The sequence below is a fragment of the Anarhichas minor genome, unplaced genomic scaffold (genome assembly GCF_050575085.1).
Source record: "Anarhichas minor isolate MPS153535 unplaced genomic scaffold, ASM5057508v1 ptg000004l, whole genome shotgun sequence".
In the NCBI taxonomy this organism is placed as follows: domain Eukaryota; kingdom Metazoa; phylum Chordata; class Actinopteri; order Perciformes; family Anarhichadidae; genus Anarhichas; species Anarhichas minor.
In genome coordinates this window covers 16,882,501-16,905,497 of record NW_027466450.1, presented here as the reverse complement: position 1 = coordinate 16,905,497, position 22,997 = coordinate 16,882,501, and the positions used below count along the sequence as shown (strand labels likewise).

At 40.4% G+C, this 22,997-nt stretch overlaps 2 protein-coding genes across 10 annotated transcripts in view; both read left to right on the top strand.

The window, feature by feature from the left end:
* The first annotated feature begins 153 nt into the window (after positions 1-153).
* ift88 (intraflagellar transport 88 homolog) lies at positions 154-21,443 on the top strand. 9 transcript variants are annotated; one of them, XM_076111447.1, is made up of 27 exons: positions 154-352; positions 1,331-1,393; positions 1,667-1,726; positions 2,117-2,170; positions 2,440-2,500; positions 2,671-2,740; positions 3,519-3,609; positions 3,945-4,049; positions 4,304-4,406; positions 4,597-4,943; positions 5,880-5,950; positions 6,046-6,132; positions 6,676-6,775; positions 9,153-9,239; positions 9,381-9,567; positions 9,849-9,961; positions 10,106-10,252; positions 10,531-10,646; positions 11,639-11,691; positions 11,947-12,012; positions 12,109-12,215; positions 14,890-14,962; positions 15,821-15,871; positions 16,433-16,450; positions 16,628-16,666; positions 19,921-20,028; positions 20,462-21,443. In XM_076111447.1, exons 1-27 carry the CDS (start codon positions 242-244, stop codon positions 20,581-20,583), a joined length of 2,610 nt encoding a protein of 869 aa, XP_075967562.1. In that variant the 5' UTR covers positions 154-241; the 3' UTR covers positions 20,584-21,443. The 9 variants fall into 9 exon arrangements, 8 of the variants coding, with proteins under 8 accessions (XP_075967562.1, XP_075967571.1, XP_075967580.1 ...); XM_076111456.1 differs by lacking the exon at positions 16,433-16,450; XM_076111465.1 differs by lacking the exon at positions 16,628-16,666.
* A 906-nt stretch (positions 21,444-22,349) lies between these two features.
* il17d (interleukin 17d) overlaps positions 22,350-22,997 on the top strand; it is a 934-nt gene continuing 286 nt past the window's right edge. Inside the window, exons 1-2 of the mRNA XM_076112364.1 lie at positions 22,350-22,648; positions 22,971-22,997. The exon at positions 22,971-22,997 is cut by the window's right edge and continues 286 nt beyond it. Coding sequence (XP_075968479.1) covers positions 22,350-22,648; positions 22,971-22,997 — 326 coding nt within the window. The remainder of the gene's footprint in view (positions 22,649-22,970) is intronic.

Here is a 22,997-nt window from a genome sequence, read left to right as displayed (position 1 = left end):
TTAGGTTTCATCTGTATCCTAGCAACGGGTGAAATCAGCTTCGACCAATAGTGTTCATGCTAATGGTTGATTGACGTGTAAGTAAACCAATCAGAGGTTTGAAAACGTAAATTGTCCCACCCATGCCGCGTTGAATTGTGGGATTTGAAAATCCTATAACGACAACACAAACTATCTTCGCTGTTTACCTTTCTGTGTATTTATATAACAGCTAACAGGTTTTGTTTTGTTCGTATTGTTCATGAGCGGTTCGTCACACAGAGAGAGAGAGATGGAGAACGTACACCTGGCTGTGGAGGAGGAGGATCTTTACTCCGGTTACAACGACTACAATCCAACGTTCGACTCCGAGGTGAGTTAGCGGCTATGCTAGGTGAGCTTTGCATGGCTGAAACCTTTTTGCTGCTGTAGCGAACAAATTTCCCTTTGCGGGATTAATAAAGTCTGTCTGTCTGTCTCTCTGTCTGTCTCTCTGTCTGTCTGTCTCTCTCTCTCTCTGTCTGTCTGTCTGTCTGTCTGTGTCTCTCTGTCTGTCTCTCTGTCTGTCTGTATGTCTGTGTCTCTCTGTCTGTCTCTCTGTCTGTCTGTCTGTCTGTGTCTCTCTGTCTGTGTCTCTCTGTCTGTCTGTCTGTCTGTCTGTGTCTCTCTGTCTGTCTCTCTGTCTGTCTGTATGTCTGTGTCTCTCTCTCTCTCTGTCTGTCTGTCTGTCTGTCTGTGTCTCTCTGTCTGTCTGTCTGTCTGTGTCTCTCTGTCTGTCTCTCTGTCTGTCTGTATGTCTGTGTCTCTCTCTCTCTCTGTCTGTCTGTCTGTCTGTCTGTGTCTCTCTGTCTGTCTCTCTGTCTGTCTGTATGTCTGTGTCTGTCTGTCTGTCTCTCTGTCTGTCTGTCTGTCTGTGTCTCTCTGTCTGTCTCTCTGTCTGTCTGTCTGTCTGTGTCTCTCTGTATGTCTGTGTCTCTCTGTCTGTCTCTCTGTCTGTCTGTATGTCTGTGTCTCTCTGTCTCTCTGTCTGTCTGTCTGTCTATCTGAGGAGGTCAGACTGGCTGCTTATGCTCTTTTGAATCCTTCTTAAAAACATACTTTTATTAGCTTTCACATGGTTTGTGGCTCGAATTAAAGTTTTATCTTTAATGTCACTTCTTAAAACCTTTTTATATTTATATATTACTATTTCTCATATGTAGATCCTTTTGCTCAATGTTTGCTCTTAGACTGGCTTTAATTGTTTGGCTACCATTTTTATTTTGTGTTGTAAAGCACCTTGTACCTTTGTTTTGACAAGTACTATAGGAATAAAGTTTATTATTATTACTAATTACTGACACATTTCCAGGAGTTGGAGAATGATGTGGGCTTCCAGCAAGCAGTGAGGACGAGTCATGGAAGAAGACCTCCGGTGAGTATCTGCTATAGTGTCACTAGTTACGTTTTAGATTCAGATTATGACTGCAAAATATAATCAACTGATACACTATGATATATTACTACACATTAAGCTAGCTACCCATCAGTAAGATTTAAGACGAGCCCCACCTTTAATAGCTCAGCTGCAACAATAATAAAGACAATACAGACAGACAGACAGACAGACAGACAGGAGGATAAAGTTGTCCTAATTGCACTAATTAGTTAATATTAATGATAAGATGTCATGTCTTTAATTATCCAGATGACTGCCAAATTTCCTGGCACTGCCATCGGAGCTCGGCCTCTAGCGACTTCCTTTGGAGTAAGTACAATATGACACGGAATAATTGGACTGCAATAGTCCTTCACTCTGCTTTTTTATCGAACTCTAGACTTTCGTTGAATCGTTGCATCAAACTAACATTCTAGATATCAATGTGACTGTATATTAAATAAGCACCTCTGTTGCTCAGATGAATTCACTGGTATGTACAGAAGGTGTCACAGTGTGCAGTTTAAAACCATGATTGGTTTCATTGTGATCTACATGAAATAAAAATAACAAGATAAAGAAGTAATATACACTCACAATAACCAAGATAACTATGAAGAGCTCTTCAAATATACACCCTTATTAATGAACATGTTTTGTTTTAAATTTGCATCATAAATTATATTATTTCACCCGTCTCATACCTTTTGTTTCATGAAGGCTCGGATCCCTTTGGCCTCTTCAATGGGCCGACCCATGACTGGAGCTGTGCAGGTGAGCAGGATCGATGGACCCGCATGGTTTTTATTTAGCGTTAGTTGACAGATCTCACTTACTCAGTGCTTCACGTGTAGTGATTTTAGATCAATATCGGATTCGTTGTAGGTTTTATGAACACATGCATTTACTCAAAGCTCAATAAGAACCTGCCAAACATTATCAATAGCTTTGTTTTTGGGAAGAAAATTGTGAAAAATTAAGCAAATTAGGAAAACAATCACGATATATTTTCAACAATATTTGCTATTTTTAAAATGTGACAGGATGGAGCAGCCCGGCCGATGACTTCCGTCAGAGCAGCAGGTTACACCTCCCTGACCAGAGGTGAGTTATGTTATGTTATGTTTAGACTGTGTCTACATTGTGGAAGTTAATCTTTTGTTTCTAATCTTCATAAACTCAAGGACGTTTTGCAGTTTGTATTAGCCTGAGCCTCTATGTTTATCTCTAGGAGTGTAACTATGCAAACAATAAAGTATGGTATGTATTTACAGGCTCCACCTTTGACCCTCTGGGTCAGTCCAGAGGCCCGGCGCCTCCACTTGAAGCAAAGAACGAGGACACGTGAGATCAAACGTTATTTATTATAGCACCTTTCATACAAGTTAGTGCGGTTCAAAGTTCTCCTCAGATGACTGTCAAGCTGAAAATAAGACAGAACGAGTGAAAACAACAGAAGACAAAAAGCAATACAGCATGATTGAAATTTAACAATTTGAGACCAATACACAATAACATGATACAAATGTAATAAAATAACATTAAAAGCTATAACAGCAATGGTACTAAAACTGCGTGTAACAAAATCTAGTTTAATACAATTAGAATCACAATTTTCAACTTAAATACAATTAAATAAGTCTAAAAATTGATAAAATACGTTTATGAAATGTCTATAATGTCTAACAAATGTCATTAAAGCATTCTTGATCAATGCCTGTCTGAATAGGTAGGTTGTTTACATTTAAACCATCTTTAAACTGTTTCAGTGGTTTGTTTAAGATTATATCTGCATCATCTAAGATTAGGTGTTTGATCTAAAGATGCATATTCAGTCAGAATAAAGTATATAATTGTTATATCCAAAGAAGCAATTCATATTACAAGGAAACACTTGCAGTGGAACATATTAACATATTGTATTTTTGACTACTACTAGCTAATAAATCAAACTGGTATTCTAATATGTATTGGAACACGTATTCTCTCCAGTATACATTTAAGTGTGAGAGAGTAAAATGCTTCAGCCGCTCTTCAGATAAAAGTGAACGGTCTCTAATGAGCCGGTGGAGGAAGACTCTGACTCTATGGCTCATTGTTTATTGTTTCTGTGGTCCTGCAGGCCCGAGGAGAAGATCAAGATCCTGGAGAAGAAAGTGAACGACCTGATAGAACAGAGCTGCATGGCCCAGAGCGTTGGAGCTTTACAACTGGTCAGACTCTGTCAATCTTTAACATCCTGTTTGGTAGAAAACATGTCTGTTTGGATTTGGAGAGAAGGGCCTCCGAGTGTGGCAGTGATTCATTTTTCTGTGTGTCAGCTCTTTAAATCTTCAGAAGCGCCTCACATTTTCTACCAAAGTCAACACTGTAATAAAGCTTCTGGCTCACTTGCCTTTAGTTGCCTGTACACTGAATTAGACAACATGTAGGGTTTGTAATTCATCTTGAAGTGCAGCAGAAACCCGTTCTAACCGAAGCGTTCAAATACTTTCTTTAAGATGTGTGTCTCTGCTGTAAATGTTCTCTTACTGGTGTGTTTCTGCAGGCTCTGGACAAAGCCAAAGAGGCCGGGAGGAAGGAGAGAACCCTGGTGAGACAGAGGGAGCAGTCCGGCAATGCAGACCACATCAATCTAGACCTCACCTACTCTGTAAGTAATTACAGTTATCATTTTAACATATATCACAAGTTGTTCCAGTGTCTGTAGATAAAAGGAACGTAAACTTCCTTCACTCTTCACTCTTTGGAATATCCACTCGTTAAGCCTGGTTTTTATCAGTTACTTAAAGGTTTAACCTTTCTGCATTCAAATTTGGTGGCGCTAGAGAAATGCTCTTACAGTTTAATACAGTAAGTTTTATTATGATTTGATTTAGAAGTGTTGAACGTGTCTGTCGTCACCAGGTTCTGCTGAATCTTGCCAACCAGTATGCGAACAATGAAATGTCCCCAGAGGCCCTAAACAGCTACCAGGTCATCGTGAAGAACAAGATGTTCAGTAACGCAGGTGAGCAGATGTCTTTAAACTATGGCTGCCATCATGAATCCACTGAATTATGAAGGCAGGACAGAAAATCCTGTGATTTCATATTTCACGTATTGTACTCAAATAATGTCACTTCCGTCACATTATCTGTTGTATCAGTTGTTCCTTTGCTGTGGTTTTCCCTCAAACTACGTCTGTGCTGCTCCACCAGGCCGCCTGAAAGTCAACATGGCCAACATCTACGTCAAACAGAAGTGCTACCCGAAGGCCATCAAGTTCTACCGAATGGCCCTGGATCAGATCTCCAACGCGCACAAGGAAATGAGGATCAAGATCATGCAGAACATCGGCGTGGTCTTCGTCCGCATGGGCCAGTACTCGGACGCCATAACGTCCTTCGAGCACATCATGAGCGAGAGCCCCAACATCAAGACGGGCTTCAACCTCATCCTGTGCTACTACGCCATCGGTGACCGTGAGAGGATGAAGAAGGCCTTTCAGAAGCTCATCTCAGCTCCTCTGGGCATCGACGACGAGGACAAGTACATCCCATCTAATGTGAGTACAGTGACGTATGTTTATGCAAACTTATGAAACATTTATGAAACAGTTCGTCTTCCTTCGTGGGGCTGAACCCAATAGTTCGAAGCTTCATCCATAACGATGACATTCAAGTTCTAAATCAATCGTTTGACGCTTTTCTTCTTTTTGCATTTATTGTGTTTGCAGCTAATATTATTAAAATGATAGTTTTTTTTAGAATTAATCCAGTGGTGTGATCCAAACATTTCCATTAACTCCAGAGAGAGCATTGTGAAGTCCAAAAGATAAATTCAATCATTTCCAAAATTCACAACATGTTTTTATCCAACTAAACATTCTGCTTTGATCTTTATTTGTTGGCGTTTAACTTTTTAAAAACAGTTTGCTCTCCCGCTTGCTGCCAAAGGCAGCTGACGAGTTATATTCATTAAAGAAAGTTGATTTAATAAAAAAAGACCAATTTATTTAATCCGATTTTACTTTCTGTTTTTATGCGTTTACTTTTTATTCTCTTTGTGTTTAGAACGTGTACTGTTTTACTGTAAAGCGCTTTGTAACGGTGTTTTAAAAGGTACTATAGAAGTAAAGTTTATTATTATTAATACTTAATTTAGTTTGTCTTTGTAGGGTGATTACATCATAAGCGTCTCACAATAGCTTTTTGTCTGGCTGCTAGTAATAGTCAGTTAATTCAATATTCCTAAAATCACAGAATAATATTTAGAGTGGCATGTAAAGATGAAATAAGAAGCCGAAAATGCTGCTGATTATTAGCTGAACAAGATGACTGATGATCTGTCTCCTGAGACCTCACCAAGAATAACCAAATCAGTTCGGTCAACTGAGTCCTGATCCAGAATACTAATATTCAAAGGAAAGCGTTGAGGATTGTTGAACGTGGCTCCTGTAAGAACCATCTTAATGTAAATCTCGTCCTGTCTCGTCTCTCAGGATGACACAGACTCAGGTTTGGTCATCGAGGCCATCAAGAACGACAAACTTCACACGATGGAGAGAGATCTGTAAGAAAAACGTCACACAAAACACTCGTAACATGATCTGTGCCTCGTCCTTCTGAGCCTGATGTTGTTGTTTTCTCTCCGTGTACTCTACACAGAAAAGTCCTGACTGAGAAGTACATCATGACGGCGGCCAAGCTCATCGCTCCGGCCATTGAGACTTCTTTTGCCACCGGATTCGACTGGTTTGTTTTGTTTTTCATATCACATCTTAACACCAGAGGGTATGTAACGTACAGCAGGACTCCGGCTCCCTGACAGAAGCTCAAAAACACGATGTTCAAGCTGCTAACTGATACGTGGGTCTGATTAGAGAGCGTCTTTCTGCTGAACTGCATGTTTCAGAAGGACGGAGTGTCATTGGATGTCTTCAAGTGTTTTCCCTTGATTCCCTTTATCAGATCTCAGATTTTCCTGTAAAGTCAAAAACAAAAACGCACAATAAACAATGTTAAAGATTCATTTATTTCACTGACTAACTTATACATTTTGTATCGCGATTTCTTTTGGCCATGACGATCTACAAATATGAGGAGAAAATGTGATATTGTGTCACTTGTCAAAGATAATCAGATCAACTCATCAGCCCCATACGAACATGTCTCTACAATATGTAAAGCTACCACGCAGCTGGTTTATTGGTCACATTGAGATAGAGTTAATAATTACATGTTTTTACACGTGATACATTAAATGTTGCACGGTTCAAGTGTTGGTGTTTGTTTTAGGTGTGTGGACATGGTGAAGAGCTCTCAGTATGTCGAGCTCGCCAACGATCTGGAGATAAACAAAGCCATCACCTACCTCAGACAGAAGGACTTCAACCAGGTGAGTCTCAGCGGGATTAAAGGGCCATACCACTCAATTTATTATTATTATTAATAATAATCTCGCTCCTTTAGTCTGCGGTTCTTGCCGCGGTATCGCGTACATATTTGCCACCTTGTTATAGATTTGATATTTGAGAATGGAGTTGTAAAGCCAGAAGTTCAACACAATTATTTAACTTGAATGCTTAAAATGTAAAACATCCGTTATAAATGATGATATTACAAAAGTGTAAGTCAGTTACATAAGAGACAGAAGCAGAAACGTGTTGTGTTATGAATCTGAACCTGCAAAGAAAACGCGTCGGAGTAGCAATTACATCTATACATTTTTAAAGTATTAATAATAATCTTTATTTACGTAGCACATTTCATACAGACTATGTACCTCAAAGTGCTGTACATTTAAAAAGAAATACAAACAGAAAACCTTCCTTTTACAGATAGAATAAATATAAGTGGTGGAAGAAAGCATGCATTTTGCACCTACATTTTAAGTATAATTAATAAATGTCAACAGATGAATAAAAACTGGAAATCATTTTACATTTGAAATGAAGGAGGAAGAAAGTGAGTGGTATCTCTCTTTTTACAGACCTAAAATATGGATGATCCGGTCTTTGTTTAATTTCTGTCCATCTTTTTATTTCCTCACCATTGTGTTACCGTGCGGTTATTGACCAGCGTGGTTCACGTTTGTCTTTGTTTACATCTGATGCTGTTTCATGAGTGTGCAGCATCACTCTCGTTCTCATTGCCCTCCGTTCTCTCCTGCTTTTGTCTCGTTTCCTTCCCATCTGCATGCCTAAGGTTGAGGTATGTGTGCCTTCTGTTTATGTGTTCATGTTTAGATTGTTTGGTTATTTTTTACTCCCTCACATGTTGCTGCTTTTTTCCAAATAACGGCTCTGCCCAGAGAAGTCGGAGAAGCAGTTATTGGTTTAAAAACCCACAAACCAGGAGGGAGAATCTGTGTGCAGAGAGCAAATATTTAATATAACGGTTCCTTCTTTAACAAGAGCAACTTTGGTTAAAACTGCAGCAGCCAACGTCTGTGGAATTATTATTATTATTAAGTAAATACAAAATACATTATAAAACATATAATCATATCAATAAGTTGTGTAAAATATATAAATGAACCAGCAATTTGTGAAATAATTGAAGAAATTATTAAAACTAAACTATATTATTCTGAAATTGAATTTCATCATTAATCTTAATAATAACTGAATATTATTTTAATTAGTACTTTATTTCAAAATGCCCCTTTTTCTGTCTGGTTTTATTTAATCAACACATTTCATGTTTAATTTCATAATTACATATTTTAATCATAATGTCATTTTACATCACCATTGTCACTGTGCTATCATTAATATATGCGTATATATATATATATATATATATATATATATATATATATATATATATATATATATATATATATATATATATAAATAATAATGAATTAATCAGGAAGTCACATTGAGCTCGATCCCTCATTTACAAGTGAGCAAAATATCAGAAGTCTGTCTACAAAGATGAGTATTTACTAATAACTTATGTCGTGTGAGCAAGTCCTGAGAAACGCGTGTTATAAGTATAACGTCTAATGAGACAAAACACAATGATGGGTGCCATGTGGAGTGATTGACAGCATCTAGATGTCTAACGTTAGTTAGCTTTCCTAAAATACAAAGGGAACCTTTCAGCCGTTCACAAACTCCGTGCAACAGCTGCTCTTGAGAAGTGATATTATAAAAAATAGAAAGTGACAAAGAAGGACGAAATAACGTTTTATTATAAAGAGTTAATTATTTCACAAATTATTATTGTTTTGTATATTTGTGTCTATGTGTCATAATTATGAGTTTATTTAATTGATAGTGAACACTTTGCAGCTCCATATATACGTCTGATGCATGTGTGTGGTGCTTTGATGCTCTTCATAGACGGTGGTGGTGGTGCAGCTGTAGTGTAGCTGGTGCTTTTAAAGACTTATTGTTGTTGGATAATCTCCCCAGTATATAATGCATAACCACCAATCAAATGTGAGGAGTTTTATTTTACAAAGCCGATATGTATCTCTTCAGATTGTGATTCACTTCATGGTTTATGGTGGTTCTTTGGTCTGCTTTATATACTGTCGTTTTTAAAATATACATGACACAATATGTTATTTACTAAAATAAAGAGTATTCATTAAAGGTATGGCAGCTCAGCTAAACTCACACTAAACACCAGAAGCTTCGGTTCATGTCATGGTTTGATGTTTGATGTTTGTAGGTGTTTTACATACTGGGGAAGTCGAGCTCGTACTGAACTTTACAGTATTACTGTCAAGCTTTTACAGCTTGTTATCGTGTGTTAATCAGGCGGTGGAGACTCTGAAGACATTTGAGAAGAAGGACAGCAGAGTGAAGAGTGCTGCAGCCACCAACCTCTCTTTCCTCTATTTCCTGGTAAGATCCTCTCATTGGTGAATTTAAAAGTGGGGTTGGATTTTCATTTTCGAAGCTTAAAACCCTGAATTAGAATAAATATTACTTAAGTGCTCAAGGACACTTCAGCACAGTTGATGTCTGATCTTCCACCTGTTCCAGGAGAAGGACTACGACCAGGCCGACCGATACGCCGACCTCGCCATGACCGCCGATCGCTACAACCCGGCGGCACTTATCAACAAAGGCAACACGGTGTTCGTCAAGCAGGACTATGAGAAGGCTGCAGAGTTCTACAAAGAGGCACTGAGGAATGATTCCTCCTGCACCGAGGCCCTCTACAACCTGGGTAACGGGAAGTAGTGCAGTGGTGGATAACGCAGAGGTCAATAGTATAGTACCCGTAAAGGGATAGTTTGGATTCTTTTAAATGGGGTTGTATGAGGAGTACCAGCTCGGGAGTGTACTCTATATTCACAATGTTTTCACCACCTTCTCTTGCTGTTATTGCTCTCTTCAAAGAGACTTCTTTGACAAAAACAATCAAGAAGAAAGAAACTTCTTATCGTGTCAGACCAGAGTTCATCTACTTGATTGACAGTTTTTGGCCTCTATATCCACTCGTCCCAGGTCTCACCTACAAAGGACTGAAGCGTCTGGAGGAAGCTCTGGAGTGCTTCCTGAAGCTCCATGCCATTCTGAGGAACAGTGCCCAAGTCATGTACCAGCTGGCCCACCTGTATCCTACTAATAAGAACCTGTGACTGTGTTTGTGTGTACAGTTGCACATCTGTAGATGTTTCTGGGACGTTCTTCCATTAAGGGATTCAAACCTGTCCATTCCCATGTGAGCGTCTGTTGCTCCTTGACTCACTGGCATCATGTATGAGCTTCTGGAGGATCCCCAACAGGCCATCGAGTGGTTGAACCAGGTCTTGAGTGTTACCCACACAGACCCCCAGGCACTGGCCAAACTGGGAGAGCTCTACGGGGCCGAGGGGGACAAGTCCCAGGCTTTCCACTGCTACTACGAGGTACCACAATATTTTGCGTACAAGTACATCCCGCCTTTCTCCTTCTTCTTCTTCTTCTTCTGTTGAGTTTCATGGCGGTTGGCTTCCATAAGTGTTGCATCAGCGCCACCTGCTGGACTGTCCCTTGCTCAATCTATTCCAGCATTGCCATGGCGTGTGTGAAAAGACTGCAGACGGAAATGTTCCTGAATGAGGTGCATGTGTGAAGAGTAGAAATCACTGAAAGCTTTATCCCAGTAGTTTACCAGGAACGACGTGTCGCTTGTGTCTCCGTCCAGTCCTTCAGGTACTTCCCCTCCAACATCGATGTGATCGAGTGGCTCGGGGCTTACTACATCGAGACCAAGTTCTGCGAGAAGGCCATTCCGTACTTTGAAAGAGCCACACTAATACAGTAAGTCACCACCAGCTATTGTCATTTAGAAGGGAATGATAACAAACTTGTGTAAAGTTTATGATAATTGCAGCAACTGGCAGTTCAGACCCAAAGTCAGGCCAACAAATTTGAGAGTATTTTTAAGTTAAGTTCATCTTCAGAAATATCTCAAGTTCAAGTTGTAGTTTTATATAAACACATATTTAGGACCAGAATACATACCCAGACCTCTGAGGTCTTCTGGTTCAGGTCTGCTTTCTGTCCTCAGTGAAAAATGAAACGTAAAGACGCAGCGTTCAGTTTTTATGCTCCATATATCTGGAACTACGCTGCAACGCTCACTTCTTTTAAATCCTGATTTAATTTAACCAAATCATTTCTATAAATACGCTGTAACTTTCATTCCTGTGTAGCTTGGTTTCATTTTCTATTCTCTTAACTCTTTAATTACTGTTTTTAATTGCATTTGAAGTTAGTTTTCTGGTTTCTTTTTTGTTTTGTCTCGATGTTCTCGATGTTTTATGTCAACAGCTTTGAATTGCCTTGTTTAAAAACGTCTGTGCTGTATAAATAAACGTAATAATAAACTAATACATCTTAAAAAAACGACACTAAAAAGTTGTGCAGTCAGATGCGATGAAATGCATCTATAGGTATAATAAGAATCAATAAGATTAAGACAATAATAATAAACGAGTTATTTAGAGTGTTTGCGGTTCAGTGATCTCACCGTCTGGAGGTAAGAACTGTTAACGATGTTATTTCTACACTTTTCGGACACGATGAAGTGATTCGTGTCTCACTACATCTTGTTTTGATTTACGTCTTCTTTCATCAAACACGAAGCTTGTTCTCATCTGGAAGTTGTTCTTTCTGTTCTTGAACAAAGACGTTGAAGCCTTCCGGCTGAATTCAGAATTGATCTTTTTTTTTTGAACTACCGATCTCTTCCTCATGAGGAGAAGTCATCGCACTGCAGTGTGTTCGTACTGACTCGATGTGTTTCTCAGACCCACGCAGGTGAAGTGGCAGCTCATGGTGGCAAGCTGCTACAGAAAGAGTGGTGAGGATGAATCTTGGCATATTTGAAATAACATTTAAACTTCTATTCTCAGTCAATTTGAGACTGAACAGTAGACTCCTAAACTCATTTATTTGATGAAGGTTTGTTCTGATCTAGTAGAGTTTAGTTGTGTCTTCACTGACTTTGAGGAGGTAAGTGTGGAGAAGAGTAACGGCAGTTTCAGAAGTATTGAACGAGCGACGAGCTCAATTAAAGTTATAAACATAAATCTGTTTTCTTTTCTTTTCCTCACAGGAAACTACCAGAAAGCTCTGGAAACGTATAAAGACATTCACCGCAAGTTTCCGGACAATGTGGAATGTAAGTCATCCCGATCCTCACACGACTTTAAACAGACGACGATGGATTGACTGATCAGAGTGCGAAGGAAATACGAATGTGTTTGTGTTTGTCCAGGCCTGCGTTTCCTGGTGAGGCTGTGCACAGACATGGGGTTGAAGGAAGTTCAAGAATACGCCACCAAGCTGAAGAAAGCGGAGAAGATGAAGGAGATCAGAGAACAGGTACATCGCTCAGTTTGTCTCATCTGTCATGAGCTGCTACAACCTGATGTTTATTCACCGCTTAACTAGTTTGTAAAAGCTTCTCTAGTCGTCATCACCTGGTGTGTGATAGTTCTTTGTTGGCACACAGGAAGCTATGTCTGTTACCGTAATAACTAATGTCACTGAATAAACTGCAAAAAGTGCAGAGACAAAACTCAAACTTCATTCAACTTCAAGAGTCACAGAACTGCTCACGGTGTTGGATTGACGACAGATCTTTTGGTTTTGTTCTGCAGTGAGAGCACCAAAGATGGAGATAAGATGAAACATATTCTGGATTATTAGGATGTTTAGTCGTGAATCCATATCAGTTTAAGTGAACGTTGTATTTAGAATACTTTCACCTCTTTACCTCGCTGTTATTCTGCTCTCGTCAAAGCCACCGGACTCCGTTGGGAATAAAAACTATAATTTAACCTCTCAGAACACAGATGCTGCTGGTGTACCGCTGCCTCCATCGGTTGGTGTGTTTGTGTTGTTGAGTGACTGGTGAATCCAAAGCCCAAAGTCACTCAACAACACAAACACACTAACTGATGGAGGCAGCGGTACACCAGCAGCATCTGTGTTCAGAGAGGTAGAACCACTGTTTCTGTTTGTTTGGTGAGTCCGAACTAAAATGTGAACTGTGCCTTTAAGGATCAAAAGCCTTATACGAGCGACCTAGTTTCATAAGAGGAACTTAATTAGGAATTCATCTGAATAATGTTAACATCACGCAGCCTCATGAATGACTTGGCGTTGGTATATTACAGACCTGTAGTGAGCTTTCCTTAATGACCTTTTCCTCACCGATGTCTTGGCGTCCTGTCGTCTTTTCCTGGACAAGAACACGCTGATTGAAAACATGCGCGAGTCCTTAAAACGGGTCAGTGGTCACTGCAGCTCCAGGAGTGCATGAAAAACATCTGTATTTCTCCTCTTGTTGATTTTCCACGAGTCTAAGCGTGTTTAGAGGAGAGCGGACACTTCATACGTGATGCACGGCTGTTTAACACGTGGCTGACACCTGAATGGGTTAGATACGTGGCTCTGTTATAGAAAGCCAGGAGGATTATTACTGTATTCTCTGATGGTGGAACTGAAGCCTGTGTTTTCATTATCGATCAAAACCCAGAATAGCTCGAGACGTCTGCATGTCCCTCGATTGGCGAGCAGAGTTTGTATCTGATTGGTTTGGACACTTGTTACATCACTTTGCTCCATCTACTGTAGTAAAACAGGGACTGTGGAGAAGAACCTCATACAACCACACTACTAAACATCCAAACTATCCTTTAAGGTCCACACCCTGAATAGATGACGGGCCGGTGGGTCCGGGGTCAGTCAGGTTGTTGAAGAAGGCGTGATTCAGAGAAACAGAGCCGTGTGCCGTCAGAGCCGGGAACAGATGAGGAGCACGACTTTGTCAAATCACAAACAGCTGCTCTTAAATCAGCCCGGAGAAAGAATCCTGCAGAGAGCGGCAGAGAGGCAGACAGAGCCAGAGCGCTGACTCATCAATCCCAAAATGTTCCAGACTGAACTGATCCTGCTCACAGAGCTGCGCAGTGTATGAAATGATGAATGAGAGAATGATTAGCATTATTTTAAATGTCTTATTTTACCATGGAAATTCTATCTACCTAACCTATGGAAGTCAAGAGAGGCAAGTGAGGAAAAAATATTTTCTAAGTCTGATTTTGTCTGTTTTTTAACTTAAGAACAGTTGGAAAAATGTTTTACCAGGATAATCTTTTTAAATTCATTAAATTATTTGTTTTTATATTTATCCAAGAATCATTTTTTAAATTACTTTTTCTTCCTTTTCATCTGTGAAAACGGGTTAAAAATAAATCTAGCAGGTTATTTTATTTTTTTAAATTGTATTCAGGATTACTTTACTTTTGAACGGTTGAAAGAAAAGTGTTTGTTGTTTTAATACAATTTTTATCCACAAGAGGCTGAATTTCCCGGACGGGAAGATTAAAATACATTTATATCCAAAAGAAAGACTCTAATGTTACATAACCTGCTGACACATTATATCTGTACTTTGTGTTTAGAGTCCATGGAGACATTAAACCTCACCTGGAAAATAACAGGAATGCTTTTAGTCCTTAAGAACTTTGTAGCGGTTCACTTCAGCCTCTTGTGGCCGAAATGAGTACATAACAACAACAACAACAACAACAACAACAACAACAACAACAACAGCTTTTGGTTTGACTTGTTGTCACAGATGAAATAAATATGAAAGGAATAAAATGTTTTTTTTCTCACTTGCCTCTCAAGGCTTCCGTACATTTCTTTGTTTTATTATTTAAACATTGTGTCTCCGTCTTTGTTGCTAACTGCTCATTGCTGAGGACGTTTTCTCAATTATTAAGGTCAAATTCCACTTGAATTTTTATTTAAATGTTTCTGCTCAGCTTTTGTTTCTCAAATAGTTTTGGACTGACTTAATTAATGAGACACACATGGAGAGACTAAAAGATGTCTCCAGAATCCAACAGTCTAGCATGAAATGTGTTTTTATTCACCACAGAATCCTGATCTGATTTTAAAACTTTATAGCGTAAAGAGATTTTATTTAAATGAAAACCTTTTTATTCCTAATCCCTCCCTTCTTCTTCTTCCTCTCTTCCTGCAGAGGGTGAAGTCGGGGCGGGAGGGCAGTGCCAGAAGTCGGCGAGAAGGAAGAGAAGGCAGCGCCGGCAGTGCTGGTGAGTCTGTCGTCACCATAATACCATCAACATACAAAGATCCGGCTGTGTGTCGGTCCGGAGGGTCCGGAGGGTTCGGTGCAAAAATAATTCATCTAAAAGGTCTTCAAACGTCTGGGGAGAAGTGTGGACTTTAAACATCAGCTCTGTTTGGGACCGTTTTAAATGTGTCTATTTATTACACAACGTTTTTAAAATCAAGAGCTTAAAGCTTGTTCAGGTTCTGATGTTTTATATTGAAAAGTAAGGCGCATCTCAGGAGACATGGGGGAGAACATATCATAGATGGGTGAAATATTTTACTCTCCTAGGACCGAGGGACCGCGAGATGCGCTGACTAGCTAGTTCTGGTTCATGGTCTGATGAGCAGGAAAATCATCAAATTCGACGATATTGTTATTTTCTAAGCTACTGTAGCGGTCATCAGGACTCTAAATGCAAAACATATACGTTTTGCGAAAGAACGCAAAAGTTTTTTGGAAGAACCCAAAAGTTTTGCATGAGAACTCAAAACTTTTTCTGGAGAATGCAAAAGTTTTGAGAGAGAACTCAAGAGTTCTCAGGAGAACCCAAAAGCATTTCTCTTTATCTATTGTTTTTTTCTGCCATGTCCCCTCAGGGCCTCCGTAGAAAAAGGACTTGTAGATTTTAAAAACAACATTTATCATTTGAGAAGTTCGATTTGGTTGATTTTGAATACTGAAGTATTAAAAAAACAGTAGCATCAGGGCTTTAAGTGTGTGATACTTTATTTATATGTTGGTGGTTTAAGTCGGAATCAAAGCCTGTAATCAACACTTCCTGTCCGTCATCACCTCTCTCTCCTGTCTGTCGTCCACACATGCTGCTGGACGGCAGGCGTCTCCACTCCGGTGCTCAGCTCTCCGAAGAAGGCCGGCGTTATTCCGGGTATACGTCCACACACCACTCCTCTGTAGTCTTCGGGTTAAAGTGCACGAGAGCAGCTGTTGTGGGGTTGTGGATGTAAACCTTGACCATGGAGCCTCATCCTGCTGTAGGATAAGAGTATTCAGTAGCTCCAGTAGGAGGGAAGTCTTATCACTCCTTCACTACAGATACACAACAAACACACATTCTCTCAGACTGGCTGCTTCAAAGTTGGCTCATCGGCAGATTTCTAAACGCAATCCAGACGAACTTCCAGAGCTGCTAAAAGCTGTAAACGAGGTTCAGCTTTTAGCTCTCTCTGTTGTGCAGCTGAGTCCTTTACTGTAGTTAAATATATGCATCATGCACCTGCTGATGTGAGCTCAGCCTCACCCTGCCAAGACTTCCATTATTCCTCCACGTCCAGATACATTACATCAGTGACACGTCAACCTTGTTTTCCATTTAGTTTCGTGCTGCCAGATCTGTAGCATGTTTGTATCCTTAACTATTGCTTCTGACACGTTTTGAGTTGTTTCACTAAACCTTAAACCCTCTTCTCACTTTGTTACGGCTCATCAGAGATGGATGTGAAAGCAGGTGAGAGAATGAAAGCTGCTCTCAGCGCTCTGTCATCGCCTCTTGTTGCTGTTTGTTTTCTTCTTCGTGTGCAGTGATCTTTATTCCAGCGCTGTAATCTTTCTGTCTTTCTTTCTGCTCCTCCGTCTCTTCCGGCTTCATCTGTTTTCTCTCTCGTGCTTCCTGTTTGCTCTCCAGAGTCTAAACTACTGAGTCCACTGTTGGACTCGGGGAGAGGTACGTAAAGATTGTACTTCTGGACTCTGAGATCTGCACACACACACACACACACACACACACACACACACACACACACTAGAGTTTACTTGTTTCATTCCAACAATGTCTCATTTGTTGCCGTCCGGAGTTTTAAACGTTTGTGATAAATCTAGAATTTAACAAAGTGAGAGTTGGTGATTTGAATATTTAGTTTAAATTAGCATTGTGTTGTTTTCTTATTTAATCAATCTGCATCAGTGATGAACTAAACTCTCTGCATTGGATCTCATGTTCATTTATTTATTTTCAGACAGAAGGTTCATTTTAACTGTTAGATTGTTCGACTCATTTTCATTAATTCTGTATTTTAATTCTCCATTAGAAATGTTTAACATGATGATTCATGAGAACACAAACTGGAAATAGAAAACGTACAAATACTCGATACTTTACTTAGGTACAGTTTAGAGGTACTTGATCTTTACTTCAGTATTTCCTACTTTATACTTCTACTCTACTGCATCTCAGATGAAAATATTATACTTTTTACTGCACTACATTTGTTTTAATACTTAAGTTACTTTGCAGAGTTATATGATTAATACAAATTAATTGATTCAGATCTAATAAAATGATCGGAGCGGCTTATTCCTTAAAAGAGCATTTGATTTATTGATCGCTGTCGGGATGAAATAAGAATTTAAGAAATATAACAAAATGTTTTTGAAGACGATAACCAACCCTAACTTTAATGCAACAATAATTATAAACCAATAATAAGATTCTGAAAAGGGCCATTATATTTTGATGTCAATATCTTTGTACTTTTCTTTGACTACAAGATTATTTTCTCGTAGCAGAGTATTTCTAAACGTAGTATTTGTATTTTTATTTGAGTACTTCCTTTACACAAGCGAGCACAACTTTACCCACGAAGCACGTTCATTCCTTCACTTAAGAAGAAGAGAAACACACCCTTTCCCTGGCTTTACACCAGTTTAGTAACGTTTTTATTTTATAAAGGTACTGCATGTGCACGATCACGATCATACCTTGTAAGGAGTTAATGCCACTGTGTCTGACCGACACATCAGAAGTGGAAAAGTTTAGTTCAGAAACTTTAAAACACCTGAACCTGCTCCAGAAATCTCCTGACAGGCAGCTGTGATGTTGGGCTGCGTTCAGTGTTTACTCGGAGGAGGAGGAGGAGGAGGAGGAGGAGGAGGAGGAGGAGGAGGAGGAGGAGGAGGAGGAGGAGGAGGAGGAGGAGGAGGAGGAGGAGGAGGAGGAGGAGGAGGAGGAGGAGGAGGAGGAGGAGGAGGAGGAGGAGGAGGAGGAGGAGGAGGAGGAGGAGGAGGAGATCGCTCAATCTTTCAGATATTTGAGTAAAACCTCAAGTGCACCTGAGAGTTTTCCCTCTCTTCTGTAGAGTCTGCATGTTTTCAGCCTTGTGAAGTGAATGTGAGTCCAGTTTGTTTTTGACTTTCTTCAGTTTTTCTCCCCTAACTTCTGCTGTTCTTATTCTCTCTGTGCAATAACACTTTTCTAAATGTTTTTTCCGAATAAGTTTGAGCATGAAAGTGAGTTTCAAAAGCCAGAAAGTTGAGTCATCGATATCGATCCTCGTCTCTGAAAAGAAAAAAGAAAACTTCTGAAACATTATGACCCGAACCATTTCACCTTTAATGGTGGAAACTGTTGCACACGATCATTTTCATGTCTGGCTTCCAGCCCGTCGTGTCTTGACTCTTGTGTATTATAAGAGAGAGAAAGAGAGAAACCAAATCACCGCTGAGTCCAGGAAAAGGAAAGTGTCTAACGTGTTCCGGCCTCGTGAGAGATGATTCTGGATCCTGTTTTCCAGCTCTCTGCCGTCGCTCTCCTCTCTCTCCTCGCTCTCCTCTCTCTCCTCTCTCTCCTCTCTCTCCTCTCTCTCCTCTCTCTCCTCGGTTTCCTCGGTTTCCTCGGCTACCTGGCAGCCAGATGTTTGCTGCTGTTGAGTGTAATCACATCTGTCCTTCAGCTCACTGCAGCGCTGCGTCAGCCCGACATCCAAACCTGCAGCACAGACACCAGATAGTCTTGCTCAACGGCTCATTTGGAAAATGGAACTGAAATTCTGATTTGGTAGAAAAACTCAAACCACATATTTGTGTTTGGAGTTTAATTGGACATTTAAATAGTTTGGTGTGAGGCTGATTTGTAGCGTACTTTTGGTTATAATTACCAATAAAGTACAAGCTACACCCCCCCCACACACACACACACACACATCAGATAGTTAGTTAGTTAACGAGCCAGAGGGGGAGTCAAAATACTGTAGATACTAAATTTTCACCTTTATTTATTTATTTCATTAATCTTTACAAAATGTATAAAAAAGGAAAAGATCAACTTTAAGTATCCTGACGGGGAAACTTTGTGTCCTCGACACAGACGAGGTTCTAGGTTCTAGGTTCTGTTTGGCTGGTAGACCAGTGACAGCAAGGTTAAATACTTTTCACACTTTTCCTCTTAAATATTAAAATCTCCAACAATGATTCAGGAACCAAAAGAAGACCAGAAAGACCCAGATGCTGCTGCAAATACTGGTTTTAATATTATTATTATTCAGTGGGTTTTACGTCCCATCTAATAATTTGCATTCTATTTAATATGATTTTATCGAGTGGGTTTTATTTTCCATCTTATTTTCCATCTTTATGTCTATTTTCCTTTATTTTAAAGCACTTTGTGCTGCATTTGTATGAAGTAAAAACATATTTTTTTATGTTTAGTCTTGATTTTGTTTACTTTGTATCATTATCACCACTTAACATCCTGTCTGGAGAAATACTGCATTATTTATATTTTATATATTTAAATATGTTAGACAAAAATATCCTGTTTGAAATTTTTGTGAAAATGTGTGTGTGGCGCTGTGTGGGTTCGTCTAGACAAAACACACACACACACACACACACACACACACACACACACACACACTCAGACGTTTCATGACGTCCTGTCTCTGTCTCACATCTCCACCATGTTGACTTTTCACAGTGTGAGATAAAAACGTCTCTCTCAGTTTGACCTCCGTGAATCTTCGAGTTCTATTAGTTTAAAAATGTGTTAAAGATCCAAAAGTCACGAGAGTTTCTCACGCTTTTATCTGCCAGCTGGAGGAACATTTAAACGCCTTTCTTTACTGTCAGAATGAGCTAAATATACTCAATAATGTGCTTTTTAAAGCAGTGGTTCTGAGTGTGTGTTTGTGTGTGTTTTTGCAGACAGCGGCCGCAGCAGCAGCAGCACCAAAGGAGAGCGGCTGAGCGCCAAGATGAGGTCACTTCCTGGTTCCAATGAGCCCTACGAGGCCAGCAGCCCAAAAGAAATAGGTGAGGAAGCACGGTTTCTCTCTCTCTTCCCTTCTGTGACAGATTACACGATACAAGCTGCGTCTCACCTATTCTCCCTTTTATCTTTGAGCCGTTTGTGTTCTTCAGTTTCACTTGAACCACCAGTCTCACATATTTACATATTTACATACTAAATAAAGAGAGAGACGAGCCACTTCAGCAGTTTTGATGAATCTTGCGTATTCTTGTTGTTAGTTGGTATTTGGCTTTTTGTTTTTCTTCACTGATGATTTAAATATAGACTGTATGGAGCCAGTAGTGGAGATGAAATGCTGCCCCTGATATGTATGCCCCTGGTTAAGAAGCTCTCGCTGCTTTGTGAAGACATTTGAAGACTGATATGCTCTTAAACTTCTAAGATCGATAACGGGGCTCATGACTTCTGATAAAAGTAAAATCCTCTCGTGTGCAGATGCGTCCTACGTGGACCCTCTGGGGCCTCAGATGGAGAGACCGAAGACGGGGGCCAAGTGGCGCGTGGAGGACGACGGCTTTGCAGACGAAGAGCTGGGAGACGACCTGCTGCCGGAGTAGCTGCCTTCATCATCACAGCCGTCACTGTCGGGACGTTTGCTCCTTTGTCACCAAGAGCACAAAAACAAAGCATTTTATACTCTTCAGCTAAAAACACACAACATACATGTTACAGGATGAAGACCTCAATGAGGCTCCACTGACTCTGATGCTCCACTTCTGAGTCCAGAGGTCACATGGAGTGAATTTTAGCATTCTGGATTTATTTTCCACTCTTTCACTTTGAATGACTGAAAACAATCACAAAGCAGGTTTTAACCTTTTCTTTGAATGTGTTTACATTCATATCTGATGAAGTGTGTAGAGATCGTAGATCTTTCTGGACAAACTGTTCCTCTCGAGGAGGGAAACGAGTTCCTCTCACACAACAGTGTGAACGCCCCGAAACACAAGGCGGCATTTAACTGCAGCTTTTTAGTCACGGAGCCAAAAACAATGAAAACATATCGCTGTCGTAATATTTTTGACTGTGATGTATGTTTCCATGTCTATGTGCGTGTGCGTGTGTGCGTGTGTGTGTGTGTGTGTGTGTGTGTGTGTGTGTGTGTGTGTGTGTGTGTGTGTGTGTGTGTGTGTGTGTGTGTGTGTGTGTGTGTGTGTGTGTGTGTGTGTGTGTGTGTGTGTGTGTGTGTGTGTGTGTGTGTGTGTGTGTGTGTGTGTGTGTGTGTGTGTGTGTGTGTGTGTGTGTGAGAGCCTTCTGGAAAATCCATCAACACATACAACAGACTTATGTAATCCGTTCTTTCCACCCAGTTCCTTTTTTACATTTTGTACTTATTTGTGGTTTACTATTTATTATTTTCTTTCTTTGTCGTTTGTTTGTATAATTAAAAGAGAAAGTATTTTACATATTCAAGAAAGAGTCTGTTTGTTTTTTCTAGTAGAGAAAGCTCACGAACAATCTGAGTTATTAATGTCGATTATTTTAATGAGGCAGCAGATTAAACCGAAGATTAAGTGGAGAATAAATTGTATTAATTTGAGCTTTAAATGTCTTTTTACTTTTAAGGTGACGGGAGGAATGGAAAGACTAAAAGACACATTCACGTTCTTTTAGCATTTCAGAATGATTTGTGGTTTGACCTTTAAGTGCTAGATCTTTGTGACACTAGTTGGCCAGAGCTGGATCCAGTTTATCTGTAAGTGAAGAAGACTCTGATGTGAAGCCAAGATCCAGCAGCGGAGCGCACTCAGCCAACAGTCTGGACTTCCCACTCCCGTCAGGAGCTGCGTTGCCTCTTTTATTACCGGGGCTGGATGTTTGTAAGTCAGGAGTTTATCTGTCGGTGCTTGAGTTTGGTTTAGACTCGTTCTGAATCTCACTGTTCCAAACGCTTCCATCGGGTTTTACGCACACGTTGGGGGGAGAAAAGCAGGAAAACTCTCCTTTCTCTTCTGAAGCTGAGAGCAGCAGGTGTGCAACTTCTAACTCGGTAATTATTTCTAATTCTGAGGCAATTATTAGTCCTGGCTGGGCAACACTGTGGACGCGGTTTGCCAAAATGTTTCCCTGGCGGCGCGCCTGTGCCTCGGTGTCCCAGACAGGACTGAGGACTGTTTGCCTGCCGCGGACTCTCCAACGATTCACTGGATTATAACCTGTTAACGGTAAAGGCTGTGTCATTAACGGAGGAGGCCACTTGTGTTCTGATAATCTGCAGGTCGGCTTTTAAAAAAGGCAGTGAAAGGGAGTGCGCGCGCACAGAAACGTTTTTTCAGTGGATACACGCATTTTGGCGCAACGCCGTACCGAGAAGCGCTCCGTGATGCCGCATCAGACCCGCGTCCTGCTGCTGCTGTTGCTGCTGGCCGGCTGGTCGTCCGGGGCTCGCCGGGTACGAAAGAAGGCCACCAGGACCCGGGCTTGCCTGGACCTGCCGGAGGAGATCCTGGAGCAGATGTTCGGGCGGCTCTCGGTGGGAGTGATGAGCGCTTTCCATCACGCGCTGCAGCTGGAGCCGCAAGACAAACTCAACCTGACGTGCCCGACCACCGCACGCTCCCCGGCCGGCAGCAAGACCCGCCTCCCGGTCAACCTGCTCAGCATCTCCCCCTGGGCCTACAGGTGAGAGCAGGTGCAGCGTAAAAGGAATAATATATAATATAATATTTTGCTAGAAATGTGCAATATTTCATTTGCATTGAAAAATATTTGTATTCAACTTTTACATTTCCAAACACATCTTTCGGATTTGTAAACAAAAGTTTGGGATTTCTAAACAAAACTTTATTTTCTAAACAGAACTTTTGGATTTCAAATTTTTCAAATTTTCAAATACAACTTAAATATCAGATATTTATTTTACTGTTTGATTGAACAAAGACACAAAAGTAACTCCACAGAGAGCTGGAGGAAGAAATCAGCTTATGACCTTCATTTTTTTTAGGATCTCATACAACCCGGCCCGGTACCC

Coding starts and splice junctions, on each gene's coding strand:
- ift88 (XM_076111447.1), top strand. CDS start 242: ATGAGCGGTTCGTCACACAGAGAGAGAGAGATGGAGAACGTACACCTG. Junction 2,501..2,670: donor TTACACCTCCCTGACCAGAG/GTGAGTTATGTT, acceptor ATGTATTTACAG/GCTCCACCTTTGACCCTCTG. Junction 4,050..4,303: donor ATCTAGACCTCACCTACTCT/GTAAGTAATTAC, acceptor TGTCGTCACCAG/GTTCTGCTGAATCTTGCCAA.